This window comes from Brachionichthys hirsutus, unplaced genomic scaffold, assembly GCF_040956055.1.
Source record: "Brachionichthys hirsutus isolate HB-005 unplaced genomic scaffold, CSIRO-AGI_Bhir_v1 contig_1437, whole genome shotgun sequence".
NCBI lineage: Eukaryota > Metazoa > Chordata > Actinopteri > Lophiiformes > Brachionichthyidae > Brachionichthys > Brachionichthys hirsutus.
The window spans coordinates 158,259-177,773 of record NW_027180411.1 but is presented as its reverse complement, the minus strand read 5'-3'; the positions used below and the strand labels follow the sequence as shown (position 1 = coordinate 177,773).

General features: G+C 43.5%; 1 protein-coding gene across 1 annotated transcript; it reads left to right on the top strand.

Moving 5' to 3' along the window:
• Window positions 1-4,936: 4,936 nt before the first annotated feature.
• LOC137914732 (mitogen-activated protein kinase kinase kinase 12-like) lies at window positions 4,937-15,716 on the top strand. Its single transcript, XM_068758228.1, has 13 exons — window positions 4,937-5,435; window positions 7,359-7,542; window positions 7,711-7,902; window positions 8,719-8,877; window positions 10,506-10,664; window positions 10,873-10,981; window positions 12,687-12,796; window positions 12,889-13,005; window positions 13,449-13,583; window positions 13,806-14,517; window positions 14,854-14,921; window positions 15,206-15,506; window positions 15,630-15,716. The coding sequence occupies exons 1-13, from the start codon at window positions 4,937-4,939 to the stop codon at window positions 15,714-15,716; spliced, it is 2,832 nt and encodes a 943-aa protein (XP_068614329.1).
• The last annotated feature ends 3,799 nt before the right edge of the window (window positions 15,717-19,515 follow it).

Sequence of the window (19,515 nt, the reverse complement as noted above, 5' to 3'; positions counted from 1 at the left end):
GTAACGTTTCACTCAGTTTTCCAGCATGACGTCTTCCTTTTTGCGATGCTCTAAAGCAAAGTCAAACAATGGCAGGCAGCAAACCCTCTTCACTTACAGTTCTTAATGGAAGAGGAACCTCGGCGTCCGGCTGTGATCTCACCTGAATATTGCTTCATTGGCTCAACTGTGTCCCGTTGGGAAATATATATTGGTTACGTGTGTGTGTGTGTGTGTGTTTGTGTGTGTTTGTACCCATCAGAACACACACGTGTGTGTGAATGGATGAACTTTGTGAATGAAAGCTTCCTTCTGAGCAGCAGACAGGAGGTGAGATCATCTTGTTGAAATGGAGAAACCCCCACCCACCAACTTCCTCACTGCCGACCCCACCGATGCTGCTTGGCGCCAATCTTTCTGACTCCCATCAGTGTGCCTGGTGGATGAAGCACACAGCGGTGGCGTCTTGACTGATGGCAAACCCATCCGGTGTCAGTTTCCTCTGACAAACAGGAAAGATCGAGAATGCCTCCGTTTTCAGTCAACACAATATTGTGGCAAGGACCAACTAAGGGCTCTTGATGGGGATCCATAAATAGGCTATCCATGCAGAGAGGACCCTCCACCCCCCCTCACATACATACAGACACACGCGTACACACCTCTACACGGGAATGGAACAATCTGTGCCATTTGGCACTCGGCCTTTCACACCATTTCACTGTAAAGTCATAATTAACACACACACACGCTCCTTAGCATGCCTTCTGCTAATACCCTCCTATGGATTGTGAGGCAAGTTGCCAAATGATGAATTTTACATCAGACTGTGGTGCATTATGTGAAGTGTTGTTTTTTTCAGGTCGGAACTAATTGTGCACATTTTGCTGATACCTTCTCTTAAATTACAAGGCAGCATGCATTGTAGTGCAACAGGAGAATGCACAAAGCTCCTGCAGAAAGATTTGTTGTGTACATTTGAAGTTTCTGTCTGGTAGCCTTCAGCGTTTCGTTCTCTGCTTGTGTCTGCTGGTGGATTTGCTCCAACAAAACTAGAAACTGTGTCAGTCAATAGCAGAAGCAGCAGCGTGGTGCCTCAGAGGACTTAACCATCCAAGACAAGGAACCACCCTGCAACTTCAAGCAGCAATAAATAAATCATGAAAAGGTTTTCAGAATAGATGGGAATAGAACATAGGGTGGCGTGCTCCATTTAGACCGCCTCAAGGTAGAATAGAAGGAGGACTAAAAAAATACGGATGCAATTAAATAGCAAACATGATGAACGCCGCTCATTTTTTTTGCCCGCTATTTCAAGCAATATTTAAGCCAAAATTAAATATTTATACGTCTCATTTTTGGCCAAGGGCCAATGAATATTCATCTGGAAACATAGATTGTAAAAATAAACCATAATAATAAGCATTAAAGCAATTCAGTGTTGCTACGGTGTAAAGAGCCGTTGCATGATCCTGACAAAGAGCGATACCAGTGTTATTGTTTCTTATGTTTTCCTGTTGTGGGTCTGAAAACGTAGCTCTGGTGCTTCTGTTTCATGATACAGCACTGACAGAAACAGTATTCTCTTACTTTAATTTGATAAGGCTTGCTGTTGAAGAGGCAGAGAGCGACTTAATATAAATTAGAGCAGCTGAGCAGCCGGTGCTGTGGTCTTATTTTCATCAGAAAGAAGACGAGAGGGAGGATTTAATGACAGCAGGTTTCACGCATGGTCAGGCAGCACACTAGTTGGGGTTTCCCCTGCCGTCTGCAAGCAGCGGGATGAGGTCATTGTTGGGGTTTAAACCCAACACAAGCTTAATCTGGGAGATAAAGATGGATTTGGATTTAGCACTGAAAAGGGGCCATGCGCCATGTAGACCATCAGTAAATGACATGAGCTCCTCAGCTGTTTGACAAACAAACGGGACAGTCCTCTGGGACAGCCAAATCATTTGACTCTTGGAAGATTCTCCAATGTTTGCAGTGATTTCATGATCCCGTCTTGGCCTGCGGAGACTCACCGACATCCGTCCACCGAGCCTGATTGTCCTCATTTTTTGTTTTATTCTTCTTTCAGGTTGACCGTGATGATTTAGAGTCAGTTTCCTATGAAATGGCTCAACAAAACCCCCAAAGCATTAACACTTTACCTTAGAAGGTGAGCGTTGTGGACTTAATCTGATTCATTATGCTTTACCCATAATTTAGGTATTTTGTTGTATTTTGAAAGGTTTGTAAATCTCATTGGGATTTCTTCATTTTGGGACTTTTGGAGGATGTGGCCTCTTCTTTAAATGTTTTACGCACACAAATATCCATCCATCCATTATTAGTGAAAACTTTACTCTTGTCGGATGGCCTCAGGGCCGGGTTTTCTGAATAAGGGTTAATTAAAAAAGGAAGCCTTGAACATGTTTCAGGGTCGTTAAATACGCTAAACAAGATTTGCGTTGAAAAGATGACAGTTATATAAATTAGCACGACACTTTATTACATTCGGGTTAATTTGGAGTCGCCGAGGGAACAAAATCTCGCCAGAGAAAAGCCCAATTTAGTTCTGATAGAAATGGGTCAGTGGAGAGACTGGATCCAACAACGACCTGCCGTCCATCCTGCGTGCGCGCTCTGTGGCAGACGGAGGAGCGCGCAGATTATGCACCAATTATACTCGAAACAGAGGCCATTAATAGGATTGAAAGGGATTTACACGGTGCTGTCCAGTCAAGTGCTGCATGCTTTGGGGATGACATCATTATGATCACCTCACATACCGGCTGACCCCCCTCCTCCCCAGTCTAGATCAACCCGGTTACCTGCGCGGTTGTCCCGCGTCTCACCGGACTGAGCTCGTCACGGGGCGTTTGTGCTCTGATAGGATAGGAGAACGCCAACGCCGCCTCCCTCCCATCACTCTCCCCTCTCCTCTCCTCTCCTCTCCCCGCTCCACTCCTCTCCTCTCCGGTGTGCCGTGTTTACTATAGGTGAGATGGCCGTATACATTCCTGAGTGTGCGCAGATCGCGTTCTCAGAGGGGAATGAAAAAGGAGGAGGTCTAGGAAAACAAAACGACTAGAGCTGCGCTCCCCCTGCGTCTTTAATGTCCTCTGGGATAAACCCAGGAGGAAAGACAGACTTCCAGTCACCGAGGGCGGAGAAAACTCGTTGGATGCGGAGCAGCAGAGCGGAGGACGGGATGCGCGGATGCTTGTTGTGCAGCGACTAATAGCGCGTATTGGAAAAAAAACAAAAAAGCAAAAACGCTTTTCCAGTCATCAGCGATGAACTTCGGCTGTCGACGCTAAGGTAGGAGACACTGGGTTTTATATTACGCGTCATGATCGCCAAGGAAGGAGAGCGCAGCGCAGCGACACCGTGGCGGATCCTGTTCCTCAGTAACGCGGATATAGTCTTTTATTAAGCCGCAGTATAGCAAGTCTGACTCTGACGCGTCAGTGCTGCCGGCGAGGCACCGGGGATTTTCACCGCAGGAGGTGCGAGGAGAAGCGGTGATGCGCGCAAGAAGCCCCTCGGACAGACGCGCACGGTGCGCCGGCCTGTAGCGGAGCGCATCCAGCTCCAGCCGCTCGCGCTGCAGCTGATGCCTCCAAGCGCGTAAAGTGAGAGGCGAGCGCCACTAATAGCATTCGGGTTCAGTCGAACGAGAATGATGCGTGATTATTCCAGAGTCAGATGCGTCTCAGAGGACGCACAAATTATGGTGAGGATTATGATTATTGTATTCCAGACGTGGAGCTCCATGGTTGCGGTTCGGTTAATGTGTCCTCCTGCTGTCTCGTTTTTGAGCTGCGTGATTTCTCCCATCCTGTGAGTGGAGCGGCAAACGGCAGCGGGAGGACCGCGGGCCTCAAACATCCGAGGCTGCTGCTGAATGCTCCTTCTAATGTAACACGGGCAATAAAAAAATGTTTTTGAGTGCATGAGGATGGATTTGGATTCAGTGATTTGACTCAAACTGGCCTCCACTGATGTGATCACCATGACTACATGCGTAACCTTGGACACAACACACATGTCTTCGTATACAACAGGAAGTATTTTCATTCATATCGTTGTTTTACGAAGCAGGTGAAACCTCGAGCTTGTTAGAGGCAGCAGAGGAGCCAACCATTTCAAAAGGCTCTGACATGAAATGATGCCTTTTCTCTGTGCTCTGACCGCGTATAAACTGTCGCCCTTGGGAAAATGACGAGCTCCGAGGAGGCTTGCATGAATTATTTTTATGATACAGCCTTCATTTGACCTCATCCGTTCGAATACACCGTGTTGTTGCCTGACCAGGATGTAAATATCCAGCCCTGTCACCATTCTGCTTTCACATCATTGGTTTTGTTGGTCACAAACATGCCAAGCCAAAAGCGACTGAATGCATGTAGCAGAATAAAATGTCTTCATTGGATTACCATGATACATCAGCGCATGGATAAGGATTTGAAGTTACCCTATAAGAGGGGCTATAATCTAATTTATAGCACCCAAAGGTTTCTTAGATTTATGGTGCTGCTCTTTTGTCGTTAATCCACACCAAACATCCTGGACCGTGTTTCTCATTCAAATAAGGACAAGTCTGTCCTGCAAATGACTTTGAGACATGCACTGAAACAGATGCTTGAACTGAACCGGAGGAACTCAATGTCCAGTTCTTTATACATACTATACACCCAGAGATGTGTCTTTAAGTGAGATTTATGGAAGCAGGAAGTTCTCTCATCAAGTCCTTTTGTCACTTCGATCAGCTTCACAAATGTATGACAGTCTACAAACTCAGCGTTCAGCCTTCATTCTGGGCTCCCACAGGGTAAAAGATTGATTCTAACTTAATTTGATTTTCAGCTATTTCATTTCCATCCTGTGTTTCTCTCTCCTTCTCTCTCTCCATGTTTGATGCTGCTAAGGCTCCCAGTGCTCCGAGTTTTTCTGATGACCAAGGGCCCCCATGGCGCTGATCCACGAGCCTCGAGCCCCCTCTCCTTCTCTATCCGCCTTCAACTCGCCCCTCTCTGATCCTCCATCCTTTCACCACCTTGATGCGGAAACACCCTGCACCCCAGAAATGGACCTGACCCCGACCCAGTGTGTCCTTCGTAACGTCCTCTCCAAAGACGGTGGAGTTGTTGGCGAGCCTGGGGGTGGAGGAGGAGGAGGAGGAGGAGGAGGAGTGGGGCACAACCAGACGCCATGTGAAGAACAACAGGAGCACTTTGCCAACAGCATCCTGAAGCTCCACGAGCATGATGGGAGCCCAGGAAGGACAGAGGGAGATGGGCCGGAGCTGGACAGGAGCATGTTCAGGAGCCAGGCGGGGGACGCCAGGCTACAATGCCAGTCCAGTGGAGGGGGAGGAGGCTTTTTGGAGGGGTTGTTTGGGTGTCTGCGGCCTGTATGGACTATGATTGGCAAAGCTTACTCCACCGAGCACAAGCACGACCTGGATGGTGAGTCCAGCAGCCAAATCAGACACATATAAACACATCTACACACGCTGACATGAATGGCAGCTTTTTAATGGCTGAAGCAGCAATTTAAAGTGTAGTCTTTGATATGCAAATTAAATGATCTTATCCCAACTGTTTAATTACATTAAAAATAATTCCCACTAAGGCCATGTTGTAAACAAACACTTTGACGTTGGAAGCGTTGCAGCCGGAGCGAGAGACTCTATTAAGGGTTTATTTCCCCCTGATGCCCCCCCCCCCCATCCATTCACCTGCTGGTACCTACCCCACCTTCAATCCCCACCCCCCCCAGCAAAACTAGCTCCCTGTAACACTGTGTTGTTTATGTCTGCAGCCACTACAATAACGTGGCGCTCCCCTGGGACTCCTCTGCCAAATCTGCTGCATGAATTATGCATGGCCACGCGCTGACCCTGCGCCTCTCATCTCTATTAACACAAACCTGACACACACACGTGTGCATGCACCCAGGGATAACTATACCGCACACACACATGAACACGTCCACAAATGGAAACACTTCATACATATCACCGACAGAAACACAACGTCTCATACAATGACGGTAGAAAACGTGATCAAATGAATACAGCGTCACGCATCAGGCGCCATCAGATTTATGGGCCTTTTTTTCTTTATGGTGTTCTTGTTTTTTTTTTATCACCCATTTGACTTACATGTCTCCCCTCAGTCCGCCTCCTCCCCCCCCATCTCTCATTGTCTCCTTTCCTATCCTTTTCATCCCGGGCTGTTATCACTGCCAGCCCATCTGCACCTCGCTGCTCCCCTCCTCTGTGCAGCATTACAGGGGAAGCACAAACACTGTTGAAGGCTAAACGGATATAATAAGAGTGAAATAAATAGGGTTGTTGCAGCTGAGTGCCTGCCTGCCATAATATTACAATGCTCTGCTTTTAAGCTTTGATTGGAAGGCACAATGTAGCAGACTAGAAAGCAGAAACAATGATCTGTCGTTTGGTGATTGTGAAGGGCTTGTCTGGTTATGTTCTAAATTTCCTCAGTTTTTCAGATCAAAAGTGGCCCTGGGGTTATTGTACTGCTTCAGATGTGGCTTTATGTCTTTACTGTGGGACATTTGAGGGGCTCATTAGAGACGGAGCCCTCAATCCATGACTGGAAAGCATTAATCATTCACATGTCCTTGTTAATATGATAAATCAACCTGAATCTTTTTTTTCTCGTTGAGAACAGCAGTGGAGCAGGCTTATATATATATTCTATATTAACAGTCTGTCCTCAGATACACGGACCCCTGCTGACCCACAGGGAATCCCACCCTCCCCCCTTACTTTTTTCCCTCTTTAAGCACACAGAGCGACAACCGTCACCACCGCTCCACCTCCCTGTTCACCATAAAGCCATCCTTAAATCTCCTTCTCCTAGCAAACCCTCTCCTGAGCTTTGGACCCCTGTTCCACATCAACCCCACAATGGCACTAAACAGGATTTAGAAGGCTGAGGGGGAATTACCCACAGGAGATTAGAGCTTCCTGTCTCTGGCTGCAAACCCCGAGTGTTAGATTAAGGTTAGGTTCAACTACACGACAAGATATGTTCTTGGCTGTGTCAACTTGTAAGAGCTTTTACAGATACAGGTGGATTACTGCAAAACAACATTGTAGATAAGGAACTATTTTTTCTTCTTTTGATTTGTAAGTTTGAGCTTTTTCTTTACAGAACATGTAGTTTGAGAATATAAATCACAACACAGACAATAAAGAAAGCTAACTATACAGACCATTTATATGATCTTCCAGCTTCATTCGTTAATCAGTAAATATTAATATGACGATCATCCCGCTGCTCTACGTTGATAAAGAACATTTTACTGTACAGATGAACTCACCAGCTGTTTCCCCTCCATATTTTTCCCAACCTCAGAGGCATGGGAGGTCCCGTTTGAGGAGATATCTGACCTTCAGTGGGTGGGCAGCGGAGCCCAGGGGGCTGTTTTTCTAGGAAAACTGCACGGACAGGAAGTGGCGGTAAAGAAAGTGCGGAATATCAAAGAGACGGACATCAAGCACCTGCGCAAACTCAAACATCCCAATATCATCACTTTCAGGTTAGTAAAAATGATCCACTGTCTTATCTGATCACATGTACAGAACATTACACTGTAATTCCATGCCTATAGGGTACGTGATTGGTTTTCCTTCAGAAAGTTTACAAATCCAAAAGGCTGTGACATTTTCTCAACCCTTCAAAGTGTTCCACTTCTCTGTACTCTCAGGGGCATTTGTACCCAGGCTCCATGTTACTGCATCATCATGGAGTACTGTGCCCAGGGACAGCTGTACGAGGTGCTGAGAGCAGGCAGGCAGATCCAACCATCCCTGCTCATGGACTGGGCGATGGGCATTGCTGGGGGGATGAATTACCTGCATCTGCACAAGATCATCCACAGAGACCTCAAGTCTCCAAAGTGAGTTTGTGGACTTTGTGAAAAATCTACTGCAATTTAAATTTTGCCTGACTTATCTGTAGCTGACGTGATATGTAAGACATGAAGCGGATGGACATTTCTACCGTGTAACAACATTTAGAACAACTTTTACCAACCTATGTAGAACTTCTCATTGCATATGTTGCATGCAGTTAATTTGCATATTTTTAGAGGCCTACATGTAAGAAACACAATTGTTGCTAACAATCATGGAGAACAATACTAGATGACCTACTTCTGCTCAGGCTGCTTTGTTCTTATCCAATCACCAAAGCAAAAACAAACCTGATAAATAAAACAACGCATTACCAATTGTTTTTTTACTTATATAAACCAGTTTATACATGTAGAAATGAAGAACATTGTAAAGAAAAAAGATAAATAACTGAATAATATGAAAAATATGAAGACAATGCAGCAAGCAAGGAATAAAAGCTATGATAATTGTAAAGGCACGAGAGGAGCAACAATATCCTGATAGATTACCAGTCCTATGTGAAGATGGCTTTAAAATGAAATGTGAACAAACTGTTTATATTCTTATTTGTTGAAAAATAGGCTCGGAAATGCACCGTGTCACACTATTAATCTGGAAGCCACCTTTCTATGATATGGCATTAACAGCTTTTTACTTAACTACCCAGCACTGGTTGAGTTTTTAGAACACATGGAATGATGATTCACCAATTCAATTTCAAATGTTGGCTTTTGAATATAATGTTAGAAACTGATTTAGCTTCACTGCTTTCTCTCAAATATGTCAATCTAAAGCTGGTGGGGGTTTTTTCATTCCAGCATGCTGATCACCTACGACGACTCTGTGAAAATTTCTGATTTCGGTACGTCCAAAGAGCTCAGCGACAAGAGCACCAAAATGTCCTTCGCCGGTACGGTGGCCTGGATGGCACCGGAGGTCATACGCAACGAACCGGTCTCAGAGAAGGTGGATATTTGGTAGGTGTCATATCAATTTAAACCCTCCATCTGCGTCAGTGAACCTTTTCAATTCCCTCTTATCGTTTGTCTTATCTGTCATAGGATCAGATTATTTGCGGCATACTACTACAGTACAGAGCATGAGATGACATTACCAGAAAATCTATTCTGTATTATGTAGAATATCTCATTACATGAAATTGTATAGGGCCTCTGCCATATCTGATGCGATGGCCCTGTGTTAGTCCCTGATCCCTCGATACATTCTCCCTCTCTCGTTCTCCCATCCTATATCCCTCCATCACTCTTCCTTTCCATCCTGAAAGGAACGCCGGCTAATTTAATAATTGATTTGCCAGATGCTGCAGTGCTCAACAGAGGCTGGAATAACCTTCTGATCCAGAGGATGGTTTGGCCCAGAGCCAGTGGTGCATTAGCAGAAGAGTGAAAATTGGATTAAAAAGCTTTTGATGCTGGAAAAAGAAAAGCATGAATGTGAGCTGTATAGTTTTGTTTAAATTTATGCAAATTGTATCTTAAACCACACTCGAAAAAAAGTGAGTCAAACAGGAAGAGGCTGTGGCAAAGTACCATATTATTATATTCATTTTTATTTGGTGCCGACATACATATAGACCCTTAACGAAGACGAATATTAAAATACTAAGCAGTGGAATTTAACACACTGATAAATATAGTAGGGAATGCATTAATGAATATCTAAGAATCGCAAAAAATATTGTCCAACACTAAAAAAATACTTACAGGACAGACTGACACAATGTATTCATATATTATTAACATTACTATGCTGCTGCATTGTATAATGACTAATAATTATAACGGCACAAAAGCTAACTTCACTTTGTTATATAGTCCGTCTTAAAATCAGGGTTGTCTTCCTGTGACTTTATATCATTAATGACAAACAACTACATGGAGCAACTCTAAAAATATACATGCAACCACAGCTTCACACACACACCCTGGGTGTATTGCCACCTTGATATTGAGCATGGTCACCACAGCAACCCAGGGAGTCAACTGCAACAGACTTTCCTTAGCGACATTCCCCATGGATGCTGCTCTCTTGCTCACCTAAACAGGCGTAGAGCTGGTGATCAATGCTGCTCTGAACTAGAGACATAAAACGGCATGTTTTTGGCAAAAGTTGCGATTTCATACTTCATTGCTGATTTGTTGATGTGATGCATTTATAAGGTTGAACAGCTGACCTGACACAGGAATAATAGTGGATATACAGATGTGTGCATAGTGGTGATCGTAGGGAATTGTTTATATAATGAAGGGTTATGTTGCATTATCCTAAAAGTTTTCTAATATTCAAACCCAGTAATTTTTGAATCCATTAATGCACACTCATTGTAAAAAAAAAAAACATCTGCAGAGATAACAAACTTCACATTAGAAAATGTTTGCAGCGCTCAAAAATTGTTCACGCTAACAAATCTTTCGTAGATGCAAACTGAACAATCCATTTAATCTTCCCACAATGCATCAAAGGCTTTCTTAAATTCTTATCAGTTTGAGAAGCGTTTGACATTTCAGTCCGCGATTCCTTTCATCCTTTCACGTCGCGTCTTTACCAACGTGTCTGAAGGTAAATGCGCCGCATCTCTCTGCAGGTCCTTCGGTGTCGTGCTGTGGGAGATGCTCACAGGGGAGGTGCCCTATAAGGACGTGGATTCCTCTGCTATCATCTGGGGAGTGGGCAACAACAGCCTGCAGCTGCCTGTACCTGATAGCTGTCCAGACAGTTTCAAGCTGCTCCTGAGGCAATGCTGGTGAGCTGGCAGGAGAGGAGGTGTCGTACAGAGAGATATAGGAGGAAAGAGAAGGATTAAGAAAAAGAGAGTTAAGAGAATGCAATGTTCTTAGAAGCTTTAAATGCCATTGCATTAGAATCAGAAAGAAGAAACAAATAATAATGGAGGAGAGACTCTTCCAGGTCCTTTTCATTTCTGAGAAAAGGTCTGCTTGAATCGTTCACAGGAACTGCAAGCCAAGGAACAGGCCTTCCTTCCGACAGATCCTCTTGCATCTGGACATCGCCTCGGCTGACATCCTGTCGACTGCACAGGAAACCTACTTTCAGTCTCAAGTGAGCTTCTTTAATCTCTCTGTTTTGAAGTGAAAATGAATGGAAAACGAGACTGAAGTCAAAATGCACTTAATTCAGAATCTAATTCAGACACTAAATGTGGGATTAAGAGATAATGTAATTGACAACCACCAAATGTTAAATATATATAAACTGACAGTAGATGGGGTGTATATATATATAAACTGTATCTATATCTGAATAAAAATCTGCTGTCAACAACATCTATTATTATTTTGGCCATATTGCTGCTGAGCCGCTGCCATTTGTGTCCAGTCTGCTCCATAGGGGGCCCCCCCAGCCTCTTGGGAGCCCACTAATAAAACCTGCCTCCATTCGCAGCGTATTATTTCTGGTTCCTTGCTCTTTGTTCCGTGTCACATGCGAGTGCTGATTTGTGGTCAAGGAGAAAACCTTTATAAACCTCTGTCATATCAGAGTGTGATGGAAAAGGAAGGTCTGTGTCTCCGCCTGTAATTGGATGGGGGGGGGGGGGGGGGTGGTAACCCGTGAAAAATATAGAGATATGTTAGCATGCAAATGAATGCAGGACAGGAGAGAAATAAATATAATTGTGAGGAAAGTGTGTTTACGCAGCCATGCGTAACCACCGATCCATTTATAACTCAAGCATTTAAAAATCAAGAGACACACAAACATACAAAACGAATGCAATTTCCTTTCCTCCTCAGAGCAAAGCACTGCCTCCTCTACGCCTCCATTTGTATTTCACTGTGCAAAATGCAAACATCTTTCACCCTTCCCACTTATCCTTGATGCTTTATTTCTCCCTGTTCCCCTTCCCCTCTTATAAACCCTCTGCAGTTTCTCTCCACTCTGCCCATAATGGATTTTTTTTTGTGACAGTAGAACGAAGTATTTGCTGCTGGAGAGTATTGATTGCTTTAATGGCAGGGAGTAGAGAGAGAGAGAGAGGAGAGAAAGGGGACTGCAGACATAGTAGAGTGCAGCACAGTCCATTAGCTTAATAAGAAGAGCCTTGGCCATGCACTGACAGAAAGATGCACACGCATGTGTTTTTGTGCATCTGGCTTCCTTTGTCCTTTGATGTGACATGTATCGGATAACAGCTGTCACGCTCCAGTGTTTGGAAAAATGCCCATGCTGCATCCTTTTTTGTGCTCATGTCATGTCGCTTTCACTTCCCATTTATTATGATCTGAGAATTTATTGGGTTTCATTTCATAGATGAGAATCTGGAACTTTATAGTAAAAATTTTTTTTTTTAAATGTACAAGATGAAAGACGAAATTCAATGTTTATTGAATGAGAATAATAAAATCTGAATATTTAATTCTGTATATGATGCCTAGTTAAGCTGGGAGTGGCTTGGTCTACTGCTGTCTGTTCATCTGACTACTCCAGTCACCAAAGTGTTGCTACTGATGTTATGTTGCACTGACATAAATGCCCTAGAATTAATCACAGTGGTGATATTAAAAATGCTGGAGGCGGTATTATTGATGGCAGAATTTTTGTGAGTATAAGCACTGATTATAGTAAAAATAGCATCAGTAATTTTTCAGTTTCTTGGGACGAAGGTGGATTTCTGTCATTTAGAATGATCCATCCCCCCCCTCCCGCCCCTGCATTCTTTTCAATGTAATTCCTATTTCCATTTCCGTGAGATTGAGTGAATATGATGTTATCTGTTCTGAGTGATGTGTTTCACGTGCCTCACCAGGTGGAGTGGAGAGATGAGGTGAGGCACCACTTTGAGAAGATCAAGTCCGAGGGGACATGTCTTCACAGGCTGGATGAGGAGCTGATCAAACGGCGCAGAGAAGAACTCAGGTTAGCAGCGGTGGAATAGGTGCACAGAACTATACCAAGATATACTGGGAGACCTATAAATGCCCATTGATTTTATTTTGTGCCCCTCCTAGGCATGCATTGGACATCCGGGAGCACTATGAGAGGAAACTGGAGCGAGCCAACAACCTCTACATGGAGCTCAATGCCATCATGCTGCAGCTGGAAATCAAAGAGAAAGAACTGCACAAGTAAGAACCACAATTCTTTCACAAGATGTTGCTGATGATTTTATTGTTTCAAGGTTTTGTTCTTTCACAATAAGGAAAAAGAAAAAAATAAAATACACATAAATGCTGGAGTGCAAAATTGTTCCAGTTCTGTCAGACAGCAGGGGGTTTGTGATGGAGAAGCCTTTTTCAAGTCCAGCAAAAGGGGGGGGGGGGGGGGGGTGCAACCAGGGGGAGCGCACACCCCCTGGGGGGGATTTTTTGCTATTACCTTTAAATGCTAATACCTTTTAAATGCTTATCTTAAATAAATCTGTTGCTAAAATTTAGTATAAATTGCATTCTTCATTTTCATATGAGAGATTCCGTACTTTTGTAGGGGGTGCAAGAACATATTTAAACTCTTTCTGTGATGTCTAGTCAACTCCACCCGTTAAATAATTGGTGTTATGTTCAAACATCAGGAGGGAGCAGTCGCTGGACAAGAAGTACCCGGGCTGCTTCAAGCACAGCTCCAGACAATCAGCTTCCTCCAACTCCATGGAGAAACTCATGAAGAAACGCAACGTACCTCAGAAGCTACCCTCGCACAGCAAGCGGTGAGAGAAAGGCAAAGTTTGCATGTTCAGTTTTTACGCTGGATGCCTTCCTCTGTAAGGAAGTGTCTATATTTACAGTCCGCTGTCCCGTTTCCCAAATTTGTGATTTAATCTCCTGACATCCAGATATAATGCGGGTAGAAAATCGATACTTAAAAAAACCCATTTGTAATTCTTTTCTCCATACATTAATTGTTTAAATTCTGCCTCTATGCTTCCCAGGCCGGATATACTAAAGTCAGAGGTAATCCTCCCCAAACTGGACTCTTCCATGACCCAGGTCACAATCCCCAACAAGGGCTCTACCTCCCCAGGCCGCTCTCGCCGAGGAAAACCCCGCTATAGGAAGGCTGGCAAGGGCAGCAATGGGGACTTGGCTCAGCTTAAAGCGACTCTGTCCTCCTCATTAGCAATGGTCAACTCCACCACGTCCGTCCCAAGCAGCAAGCAGCATCTCGACCCGAGCGCAGCCCTCATTATGATGCAGCACGACCTGCTGCTCAAGAAGATGTACTCCTCAAGCCCAGATCTCATTTCAACCACTTTGGAGGCTGAAGATCGGAGGAAGGGGCAGGTCAGGCCAGGCCTGGATAGAGCGGGCAGCCAGAGCGCCTCTGCTGGTTTCGGGGAGAGCAGGAGTACTGGAGGGCGGCAGGAGGGGGCAGATGTCGGTGTGGGGGCCGATGACCTGGCAGAAACACCTCCACGCAGTGACACGCCCAGTGAGGATGCAGCTTCCATTCCCTTCTCCAGTAGCCCGGACTCTCCATGTGGCAGGGGAGCGGCTGCCGGGAGAACATCAGTGCTCGGGAATCCCCGCATTTCCCACGAGGGTGAGGAAAAAGAGGATGGACCGGTGATCACACGTTCACCGAGGAGTCAACGCCTCACGCCTGCAGCGCTGCTCTACAGGGCGGCAGTCACGCGCAGTCAGGTGAGACCCTCTTGTCTCTATTCTGCATAATCTAACCTCCGTCACTCCAAGCCTCTGTGTATTGTTATGTATTTATTTGTTTGTAGTGGTTGCTGAAACTTTCCCTTCCGAGCGTTAGCCGAGAGTTGCGTGTTAGCTATGACTGGTAAATATAATACAAGCAGCAAAGCTACAGTCACGAATGAGCGATCCCAAAACCTCAGCATCATGTCACCATGTTCAGAAATTGCAACTGGAGCATCATCAGGGTCCTGTCTGACCAGACGTTCGTTCATGTTGGCAGGCATGAAGATAATTAGTGGTTTTAATACATTTTTTCCCCCTTTTGCTCCACAGAGGCGTGGAGTGTCATCAGAGGAAGAGGAAGGAGAAGTGGACAGTGAAGTGGAGTTGCCAAGGAGACGGTAACAGTTAAATAGAAGAGAGATCATGGTTTCACCTTTCCAGAATTACATCCAGTTTAGCTGCTGACAGTTGAGACACATACAACAACGGGCTTTAAACATAGCACTTCTTTTATTTTTATTAAATCTTCCTTTTTGGCTTGGTAGAATTTGTTCTACAGCATATTTGGGTTTAAAAAAATTTTTTTCCATCCATGCCTACTGTTTTCCATAAATCCCTTATAAACGTAATACCGGTCAATCGATTGTAACTGTATATTTGTTTCTATTGAATTCCCATTCAGACGTCCAGTGAGCATGTCCAAGTGCCAGTCCCTGTCCACCTTCAGCTCAGAGAACCTGTCCGTCTCTGACGGCGAGGAGGGAAACACCACTGATCACTCACATAGCGGCACGCCGGATGTGGTCAGCACCAACACAGATGAGCGTCTGGATGACAAGAGCGACGACCTGCTTTCTCAAGGCTCGGAGATTCCCGCCGACCCGTCCGAGCCCACCCAGCTGGGCTCCGACGGGCTGTCCGAGAAGGAAGCTGTCCTTCGACAAGTCAAGACCCACCTCGCCAGTACCGACCATAATTATGAGGTAAGCTGCAGAGAGCGAATGAAAGAATGCCTGATATAAAGAAGGGACATATAGGCTTTTTGGAGTCAACTTTTAAAAGCGTGTCCAACTCAAGGGTTTCTTGTTTTATTCCCTTCAAACCAGGGATTGTATGATGACTCGGATTGTGACAGTGCTGAGCTGGACCATTCAGGAAGCGGCGAACCCAGCCAGCCTCCAAGCAACTGGTGAAAAGTCAGACACTTAAGAGATACAGCCTGTGGGTGCTGTCTCTTTGATTCAAACAGATGGTGGACATTTCAGAGAAGCAGAACACAAATGCCTGTGTCCCTCATCTCCAGCTGGCAACACAGAACAAACCCTTGATGACTGTTCTCAAAAAAGTATTCAGGGAAAAGGACATGAAATCCACTTCCTTTTGAGATCAGTTCCTCACAGCGGTGTGAAGCGGACTTGGGGGGGACTAGCTAAGCAGATGGAGCCGCGGCCATTCTTTATCTCCGTAACCACCGGTGTCAGATCAAATTTGCAAGGACGTTTATGTCCAACGAGAGAGACCTCAGTAGAAGAGCCCATGTACGAACCATTATGTCTCTTTTGTCTTCTATTTCACTTTGCATTCTCATTCTCATCATACAGGAAAATGCTTATACATCCTATCAGGGATTTTTTTCAATATATATTTTAAATGTTCTCTTGTCAGCATCACTGGGACAGTCTACTGTTCCTTTTCACATCTGGTCGATAAAATGCACTGATTTCCTCATGATCATTTTTTTATTTCCTTTTAAATTACATTTATGCACTTATTTATTAATTTAACAGATTAAGATGTTCCTTAAAAACAATGTTTACATTTTTTACTTTAGTTTACATTTATTTATTTTTGTCAGATTGTTTCCATTTTATACTTTTGTGTTCTAATGTAAATAATGTTCAGTGTAAATATGTTGTGAAATTAACTTTTTTTTTTTTTTACATGTGAAATCGCATACATTTAAAGGTGCTATTTCTAATTAGGTGGCACTACATTTGTGAGTCTCCAAAAGCTTACGGTAGTATAATGTACTGTAACTATTGTTCACGTCTGAAGATTAAAACGCAGTTAGGAGGACGAGTTCTGGAACCGCTAAGATGTCAACAGAACCACAGATGAGTTTAGTCAGGGCAGATGTGAAAGTTCCCTTTATCCACATCTGGCAGGTTACCTACAAAATAGGATCACCTTTTTTTTTGATGAAGCATGTCACATCATGTGTTCACTTGCCTTCCCAACTAACCAGGTTAAACTTTTACACGATCAAAGTTCATGGTCCCAACTGACTTGTCTAGTGTCTAAGGGCTCAGAATAACTCAGATCTGATGGAAATCTGATGGATTCACATCCCCTGTGGTTCACTTTGACTGTACAACAGCACACGACATCCTGTTCTGCTACTGTTTAACCGATGTAGACCCACTCAATAAGCTAGAAATGGCAGCTTACTTTTTTTGTAAACTTGTTTCATTGGTTTTGTTGATCAGTTTTAACACATTTGCCCCCCCCCCCCATATTTGAATCTGATAACCCTCCTGCTGGATGGAATGTTGCCAAAAAGCAAACTTACTGCCCTCTAGTATCACAACTGTGGAGGTACATTCATTTCCACCAGAGCTGATTGAAATAATTCTGTAGGAACCTAAACATTTTTATAGTGCATTCCTGAAACTGTACAATACATGTATTTAAGAATGAAATTTAAAATAAACCAAACATCTAAAGTCAAAACCTGAGTTTGATGTATTTTTTTTGACATTGACAAAACTTCTCCAGGCAGGTTGTGGTTTGAGCATTTCACATCTTTATTTCTGTAATTCCTTTTTTTTTTTTTTTTTTAAACAATGTTGTGGCACCCAGGTCTAGTCTCAAAAACGTGCACAAATATTTTCTTTCCTGCAAATAAAAAATAAATTCTGATTTTTAGCAAAGCAAAGAGCAGGAAACTAGTGTTGACTCACAACCCTTTCTTTGTCCAATTCCAGAGCTTCAACCATTTCATTCCTCAGCCTCATCGTATTTAATAGACAGATCAGTCAGTGTCCAGGAGTTAATCTGGTAGCTAAAAAAAATTATTTCCTCCATTTAAAACAAATATTTCAACATTTTGTAAGTGTATATATATATATATATATAAGTCTTTACAAAATAAGCGAGGAGAGCACTCTGCTCCCAACTCGAGCCAAACCCCAAAGAATCTCCCATCTCAGCATGTCAACACATTATCTCAGGGCCAAGGGGAAAAAAAGGAATGACATGTAGAAGGTTGAAAAGTGTCACACGTAATAATACGCATCTTAAATCATCTGGAAAAATTCAGTCGCGAATGTTAGAGAACATGGATTTGTAATTGAACGTCAGTGACAGTGCATGTACAGCTACGTAGCCCGTGACACAAGTGGAATTCATGTTACAAGCACTTCAGCTGCGGAGATGACAAAGGGGGAGATGCTATGTATATTTAAAGCTGGTGAATATACACATAAGACCAACTGACTTGTGGAACTGGGTGAGGAAAGGGAAGTGTGTGTATATAAACACAGCATAAAACAGTCTGTTCTTTGACACTTCATTTTGCCTTTCATCTTGTAAAGAAAGAAAAGCTGACTGTACAGAACTAAATCTATATTCCTATTCAGAGTTTTCCAACTCTACTCCTCTGATATGGTAACCAAGGAAAAGAAAAAAAAAGGCTAATAAATCATTAAAACCCCCAATTCCACTCAGAAGAGAATTAAAAACCTGTTTCCTAAAAACCAAAAACAAAAAGGAAATAAATAAGGAACTAAGCAGATCAACTCAGACGGATGACATGATGTTGACATTTCAAAAGAAGCAAGAGGATGTATAATATATAAAACGGGATAGTTGCATTTGCTGCATTATGGTAGCCGATGATTTAAAAGTGAGATTTAGTGCAGATGCAGTGTCTTATCAGTTGTCTGCCAGTCCTGTGGCCTCAGATGAAAGCCTGGAGAGACAGAGACAGACAGCCAAAGAGCCAGGAGGGAGAGAAAATAAGGCATGCAATCAGACAGACGGGATAAATATCATTCACTGTACATTACATCATAATAAATACGAGACAAGATCAGATGTGTGTTTAAACAGGAGGTGCGTTTTCCTGATAAGATTTACTAGTCCGGCTGGACGATTGTTGAACCTACAGCTGACAGAGGCAGATCTCAAACGGACACTTGGCGTAGAGATGGAGACCTGCTGGACTATTTCAGCATGTTAGGAGCGTGCTTATCGGAGCCTCGCCAAGAGGTAGAGGAAAAGCTCAGAATTTTACAATGGTGGAAGCAACTAGATTTGTTCCGTCTAAAAGGTTAATAATAATAATAATAAGCAACTGGCACCTCAAAAGCACACCATATAATACAATGAGTCTCATTTTTTTATTTTCACTGTGGTATTCATCTACTCATCTAATTATTGGCAAGAAAACAAAAGAGTAGTTCAAGATATGAAATGTTTTTAGTAAAACGAGTCTCAACTGCCTGGATGCTTTTAGATTGATCATATTAACAAAATGATTCAAAGGGCGGTTTGGCGTACTTGATACCTGAGGGCAGATTTACTTGGATATACTGTATACACATACAAACACAAACTATATCTACCACTAACAAGAATCACTTGTTTTTTCACTACAGAGGAGAGTAGTCCCATAAATACAAGGTGACATCTTAAAGAGCCGCTACCTGAGCAGAGCGTACACAAAGAGAAAAGCTTCAATAAATCAGTGAAATTATTCACTGCCCATGCTAAGATTAAAGTCCTTTAGAGATTAGAGACAGGATAAACCAAGCTACAGGTATAGGGTTTATAAATATGGCAGCAACCATCAGTCTGGCTGTGTAGCAATGCGTTCATTAATTATCTGTAAGAAGCGTGGCGGGGCTCAACCAGATACAAAAGCAAGTGCAGGAACAGACGACAGGGAGCCACCGTCTGCACGTGGGGAGTGGATGACTTATACTTCCTTGG